This window comes from Phragmites australis, chromosome 2, assembly GCF_958298935.1.
Source record: "Phragmites australis chromosome 2, lpPhrAust1.1, whole genome shotgun sequence".
Taxonomy (NCBI): Eukaryota; Viridiplantae; Streptophyta; class Magnoliopsida; order Poales; family Poaceae; genus Phragmites; species Phragmites australis.
In genome coordinates, this window is record NC_084922.1 from 40,350,880 (window position 1) to 40,358,392 (window position 7,513).

At 43.2% G+C, this 7,513-nt stretch overlaps 1 protein-coding gene across 1 annotated transcript; it reads left to right on the forward strand.

Annotated features, from left to right (window-relative positions):
* Window positions 1–5,287: 5,287 nt before the first annotated feature.
* Window positions 5,288–6,549, forward strand: LOC133906934 (LOB domain-containing protein 20-like). Its single transcript, XM_062348902.1, has 2 exons — window positions 5,288–5,689; window positions 6,277–6,549. Exons 1-2 carry the CDS (start codon window positions 5,288–5,290, stop codon window positions 6,547–6,549), a joined length of 675 nt encoding a protein of 224 aa, XP_062204886.1.
* Window positions 6,550–7,513: the final 964 nt, after the last annotated feature.

A 7,513-nucleotide genomic window follows, 5' to 3' on the forward strand; every position in this document is an offset into this window, starting at 1 on the left:
TGCCCTTGTGCACACCAGAGCTAATGAGCCAATTTTTTTTTAAGGACTGAAAATGTTCCTAATGTAGGAATAATTCGTTTTGGCAGTTGGACACGCGCTTCCTGCTCCAATTGATTGGCAGATCCTTTGACTATGAAAGTCTGGAGGAGGCTCAACTAGACTACCAACCTTTGCGTCGCATCGTCTGATGCCTTCAACCAAACATCTGTGCAACTTTTCTGGCTTCTGCTACCGTTACTCGTGTTTCACTGAGTGAACACAAGAGATGCATTACATGCGGTCGTTTCGGCAGAAGCAATAATCTGGACGTGAATGATCGTTAGGCAAGAATCCGAGAAGTCACGCTCCGTCCGAGGGAGCTTTCATGAATTATAGCTTTTAAAATCAAAAAATGAAAATAAATAGGTTGATTCTATAATCCAGATTCTATAATCTGAGATCAAATTATGTCATAATTTATAATACAGAAAAATACTATTTCTATTAGATTATGATACATATTTACCTACTATTACCATTATATACATAACTTTTCGCTTCTTTCTCCTCTCTCCTGAGTTTCTTTTTCTCTCTGCCGCTATTGACGAGGACCCCCACGTCGAGGCCCCGGATGGCCTCCTTCAACGCCTCCACCCGGCGGCCAGCCCCTCGCCGACGAAGTCGAGCACCAAGGGCCCCGGATGGCCTCCTTCAGCGCCTCCACCCCAGCGGCCAGCCCCTCGCTGACGAAGTCGAGCACCAAGGTGTAACAGCCTAAATTCTTTAAACAAGAAAACTAAAAACTTTTTCAAAGAAGATAAAGAGTTTTGCAAAACTAAATAAAAATCCTAAGTGTGTATGTGTGCTTTATACATGTACACATATATGTGAGTATGTGTGCTATATGTATAAATATATAAATACCTTGAGGGCTATTTTTCTATAAAAGAATATTTATGGATATATATATATATATATGTGTGTGTGTGTATGTTTTGATTGCTAGATTGACTGTTTAAGTGAGCCAATATAAAGTATACCGAGAAGGGTATATGTTGTACAAGTATATGTACATGCGTATACCAGTATGCGTGTGAGAGAATAGAAATAGAAAGAAATGGAAAAGCCTTTTTGAGTTATTTGACCGAAGCCCACTTCTCTTCTCCTCTCCCTCTCTCTGTTCCGGCCTGATTCAGCCTAGCCCAACTCAACCAACCTGCCCACCCCGTTGTTCCCTACCTCTATCTCCCTCTCCCTCTTGCTCTCTCTCACGCTGCCGTGCTGTGCTAACACAGGAGAGCAAGCTGGCCACGGGCCAAGGAGCAATTTCGATGCGCATTCGATGGAGGATGCCATCTAGAAGCTTGGTAGCTACAGAGAAGTAAGGATCCCGGCTGAGTACGCCTTATCTCTACACGGATTGGAGTTTGAATCAGAGTCTAAGATGTTCCTGGCACCGTTCAAATCGAAGCCAAGTTGCTTGCGAACTCAATCTCTTCTGAGTATAAATAGCACCCTAGACCCCTCCCCTAGAGCACCCTAAAGCAAGTCATCGGTTTAGAGTCGAGAGTCGCAGAGAGAAGCTTGTTCGTCGCCATGTTGGTGAGGAGAGCCGCCGTCGTCGATCTCGATCACCAAAGTTCAATCTCCGTCGCTGAAGAGTTCTCTAGCATCGCAAGAGCGCAAGGTAATTTCCCGAGGCAATTCCGACCGCCGTTCATCACCGAAGCACCGCCTACGACATTGACCAAGGAAGTTTGCCATCGTGCGTCGTCGCCGACCTATCTAGAGGGTTCCCCGAGCTTTAATAAGTACCTAGGTGAGTTCCCCGTTCGTTTGTGTCTCTGTTTCACCACTCACCGTCAAGTTTTAGTCACCAGAGCGCCGTTTTGGCGAAAGTTCGGCCGAGCGCTGCTGTGGGCGTCGCCTCCACCACTGAGTCGACTGTGTAGATGAGGGCCAAGTGCTGATGGCCGTCCGATCTAAAGCCAACGACCAAGATTAGAATATCCTCATACCCCTTCACGAACCAATCAAAGAGCGTCACATTGCACTCATAAACCCAGTCAGCCGGTTCGCCACCTCACTTGCCAAGTCAGATGCCACATCAGCGATTTTGTCTGATGTGTCATGCCACCTCAACCTGAACAACCCAGTAAGTCCGCCCAGTCAACTTTCTTTTTCATTTATTGTTCTGCTGACATCGTAATTAGTAAATATTACATAATAAATAGATTTTCAGTGTAAATAATTCTACAAATAATAATAAATAGGGAGATAATTTTTAATAATGTTTTATAGGTATATTTAATTTTGTTTGATGGTTTTATAATTCTATATAGTGTTCCCTTAGTAGAATAATTCCAATAAATATATTTCTACAATAAAAAAGAATTCTAAAATTAGGATAAACATTTGTAAAATAGTTTTATGATGTTTATAGTGTTTTTTTAATGTTTTGTAATTCTGTTTAATGTTTTTATATAGTTTAATAATTATAGTAAATGATAATAAATACCAATAAATTCTAGGAAATCCCAAAAAAATATAGATGATGTTAGAAAAATTCTAGAAAATACTTATCAATATAATTTCATATGTAGTTAATCTTTTTAGTTCTGTTTTTATCATTAGAAAATTATAACTTGATAATTGTAGCTCTATTTTGACTCGTTCTTTCGACAGATTGTCTGAAAAAATGTGATCTTATGTGTGATGATGTTTGTTATGTGATATTTGGTTTCTTTTGGATCTTGATGTTTATGTATTGCCTTTTCGCTTATTTTAGCGAGTAGACGCCAACGTTCCGGAAGAGTTAGAGGGACTTTAAGACCAAAACTTCGCTGAAGATCCAACTGAGTCGAGTGAAGGTAAGTTATGTTCTTAAACATATTTATCCTAATTTTTAAAATATTTTATTTTACAAACATGCATGATAATAATATGTTAGAAATCCTAAGTGCTAGGTTTTACCCTAGTTTTCCTTTACCATCCTTGTCGTCTTAGTATGGTTTTAGGTTATAGAAGGGTAGGTAATGCTTAGTCTTGCTTTGGAATGGTAATCATGATAATTATTCCACGAACTTGATAATGGTCCTATGCAACAATAATAAAATATGATAGAATTATTTTGTAGCAACATGGTATAGGGATTTGAGCAGGTGGTATGATGAGATGTATGGTTAGGAAAGTGGTAGTCTTGCTCAAATCTAAGGACCGGTTTGTATGGTGACTTTTCTGTATTTATAGTATAATCATAAGCCTAGTATGTAATAGGTCTAGCCAAGTAATTTGCTTACTCTCAACATAGTGTAGACTAGACAGAAGAGCGGTGAATGGATGATGTCTTGGGATCAGAAAGACGCAAGAGGGGGCTTCCGTTGTTGAGGTGGAATCACGCAGCGTTGAAACCTTAGCGAGTAGACATGTGCTAAGATTGGTATTGTAAAGACTTTGTAGTGATCTCATGGCTACACACCTTTGATGTGTGCAAGTGTCTAGGTAACACAGGCAAAATAGAGACTTAGTCACCTGCTTGCGGGTGTTGAAATCACGAATTGTGGATAAGTACAATCTCTGCAGATTTAAAACTAAATATTCAGTTGTGCTCACGGTTACGAGCGGTATAGAAAACCTATCATGATTATAACTTGATGGATTAGTTAGTGTGCTCAATTGTGGTGGTAGGAAACATAGTTGAGGTGTGGATCAGTCATAATAGTGGGAATCATAGTTGAGGTAGTTGGTTTGTAGTTCAACTTTGACGATTAGAGCCATGGCTGAGGTGTTTGTTGTTCAACCTTAGTGGTTAGAACCTTGATTGAGGTGGTCAGTTGGCTGGTCAAGATGGATGGAATCTTGAGATGATTTACTATTCACTTAATTATTATCGTTTTTCAAATTATTTTACTTAAATGCTGCTTTCTGCAAAAAAGCCAAATGAGTCTTATCCTTGTTAAAACTTTCATATGCATATATTTCCTTCACAATTTGCTAAGTACGACATGTGCTCACACTTGCTATAATCAAACACTCAGTTGTGAAAGAGTTGGAAGACTTCAAGAAGGTGAAATCTAGGGAGGTGTTCTATATCAATTTTCCCTATAGAGTTATTAATGAAGATAAAGACTACGCTTAGGATCCGCTGTAGAGTTTTATTTGGTTTCTCGACCTTTGGAGGTTTTTTAAGACGATTTGTTGATTAAGGTATGTATATTGTAATGATTATCATGAATGAAGTCATTGCGTGTTGAGATTGATTCATGGGCTCAACATATATATGAGATTGGTCAATTTCCTTAGATCGGTCTCGACAGAAGGTCCGCACCTTAGGACCTTGGGGTGCTTGGCCTTTATATCTGAGGCCACGACGGCTAGCTTGTTCGTGTTGTGGCCGACAAGGACAAGCACGAGCCTGCCACAGTGAGACGAAGCATGATGACGCAATCGCTGAGGACGAGCCCGATGGCGGTGCTGGCCGTGCGACAAGCTCGCCGTGGCACATCACTGAGACGAGGGACTTAAGCGAGGCTTAAGAGGCAATGCAGCGCCGTGCCTTGTCGTCGAGTGGGAAGAACATTGTCAGTGCGGCAAGGATCTCCCCCATCGCACCCGAGACTATGCCGACGAGCTCTCCAACAAGGCACCCAAACGCCGCCGACAACTTGCATGCTGCGCCTCCACCACGAGACACCGCCTGTTCTGGTTTCTCTCCTTCCCGAGCGCCCTCGCCCTGCCTGCGGCCACCTCGCATGCCGCCGCGTCCCCGTGCCTAGCCGCAGAAGAGACAACCGCGATCGTGTCGTCCACGTCCGCCTCACCGAGGGACACCCTAGGCGTGGGCACCTGCTTCAATCCACACACAGTTGGTGACGCACCTGTCCTAGATCATCTAGCGCGTGGGCGTGGTTGGCAGAGGTCAGCGAGGCGCACAGGGAGGCCGGTGACAGAGTAGGCGGCGAGGGAAGATATTTTAATAATCTGGTATTGTTTATTTTAGATTATAAGATTTTAACAATCTAGAATAAGAATTAAAATCTAGATAGTTAAAATTACTGTAAAAAACAATCAGACCAAAGTCTCGCCGCACCCTTCCCGCCCCGTGAGATCCGCACACGCAGCCCCCGCGCGAGCGGCATGCACCCCCGCGCAGCACGGCCCTCATAAATCTTGCGTGCCCACACCCGACGAGGTGACTAGCGCGCCGTCACCGCGCTCCGAGCACTCCATTGGCAGCGACCGCGTTCTTTAAGCTTCCTCGCAAGCCTGAGACGTACCTCGCGCGCGGGCGCACGCGCATAGTGCATGCATGTCGCGTGCGATTCAGCCGCCCAGCAAGCGCGCCGGCGCCGCGTCCGCGGCAGGCCCGGCCCACGCGCAGGCGCAGGCGGAGGAGGCGCCGGCGGGGGCCGGGGCGCCGTGCGGCGCGTGCAAGTTCCTGCGCCGGCGGTGTGTGCCGGGGTGCGTGTTCGCGCCCCACTTCGGCGGCGGCAACGGGAGCGGGAGGGAGCACGGCGGTGGCGGGGCCGGCGCGGCGCAGTTCGCGACCGTGCACAAGGTGTTCGGCGCCAGCAACGTGGCTAAGATGCTGTCGCGGGTTCCTGCGGCGCTGCGCCGGGACGCGGCCAGCACCGTCTGCTACGAGGCACAGGCGCGCATCGCCGACCCCGTCTACGGTTGCGTCGGCACCATCCTCGCCCTACAGCACCAGGTTAATATACCACGCGACCTTGATACAGCCGCAACGACGACGTGCATAGGTCTTCCCACTTTCTCAGCTAATTCGCTCTTCAGATTTAATTAGTAACAAATCATTCCTAAACACTGGTTACGATTTGTTTCATGGTCAACTAAGACAACATTTTGTAGTCCTGTTCTTAAGTATTTATATATTGAGAAGTTTAAAGGGCAAAGTGAAATAGCATAGGTCACACATGAGATACTACGACCACAAATAATTGTTGCTTTAACGTTTGCGCAATCTTAACTAAAACAAACTACTAGTAGTAACTTTGATTATTATTTTCTTCTAATATCCAAAGCTAATAAAGTTATAATATGATACTATTTTAAAGATAAATCTACTCATACTATTTTTTATTGTCTGTGTGATAACGTTAAAAAAATTGACAAAACATTTAACTACATGCAGACTATATAACAGTTTTTTCTTAAACGATCTAAAAACATGCCACAACTCATAACCTACTCATACACATGTACATTCCTATCTCATGCAATTTGTTTCTTCTTCAAAAAAAATGTTTTACTTCTAACCTGAACTCTGTACAACAATAGGTAGCACTCGTCCAAGCCGAGCTTTCCATGGTGCAAACTGAACTCCTCAACCGCAGACTGGCCTTGGCGACGGTGCACCCGACGTACTCCGGCGTGTCTCCGCCGAACCAGATGGTGAATTGTGGCGCCCTTTCACAAGCTATGGATTTCATAGACATCGAGCCTTCGCTGAGGGGCCTGTCGCCTCCTCTCCTGCCATCGCAACAACCACATAGGGTGGAGGAAGACCAGGAGGGAGAAAGTCAAACCATGGATGTCTTCTTGGGGAAATAGGAATGTTTATAATTGAATTGTGTTTTATTTGCTACTAAGAAGAAGCCATTTGTGAATTGTAGGGATGGAAATGTATGGGATACGGATTGAATAGTCTATTTTTCACATTGCTATCTATATTTTAATACGAATACGAATACAAATCTCAATATCCTCGAATGCGAATACGAATCGGATAGTTCAAATCTGAATCCGCATTCGAATATCTTCTCGATCGGGTTGTATGCAAATATTCTACACCTTTAACGACAAGAATTTTTATTTTGGTGCACAAAAATTTCATTTACATTTGGAATTACTGAAATTACCAAAAATTTAGAAATTTTGTTCAAAACTCATGTAAAAAAATTAAATTTTTGATCAAATTTAACTGAAATTGTTCCAATTTGATTGGACCGGAATATATAAATTTTGTTCACCTCTGAAATTTCTAAACCATTCGCAAAATTTGGTTCCTTGGTTGGCGGATACAGATATTATCCATTTCTATATCCTAATTCAAAGCAATTCGGATATCCACATTTGAATCCGAATCTTGAAAATGAATTCGGATACATCCATTTTAGTATCCATTTTAAAAACAAATACGGATACGGATATCCATATTTGTGTTTTGACGAATATAAATATCGGAAAATTCGGATACCAACTATCCATTTTCCACCTCTAGTGAAATGCAACCCACAGGTTGCGCTATCTAGAGCCACCACCAGAGAGAACATCAAGATCCTCGCCATCTTAGTTGATGAAAAAAAAAGAAGTGTTCAAAGCAAGGTTGCGCTATCTAGAGCCACCACCAGAGAGAACATCAAGATCCTCGCCATCTTAGTTGATGAAAAAAAAAGAAGTGTTCAAAGCAAAGTGGGACGTGCACGAGGAACATCGTCTATAGAGAGGTCCTTACGACATAGATGGATATTCTTTTTTTTTTGCTGAAGCATTTGCTTTTTATGATGGATTTTAG

Excerpts from the sequence above, each read along its gene's own strand:
- LOC133906934 (XM_062348902.1), top strand. The coding sequence starts at position 5,288 with ATGTCGCGTGCGATTCAGCCGCCCAGCAAGCGCGCCGGCGCCGCGTCC. Across the intron at positions 5,690-6,276 it reads TCCTCGCCCTACAGCACCAG|GTAGCACTCGTCCAAGCCGA; the intron begins GTTAATATACCA and ends GTACAACAATAG.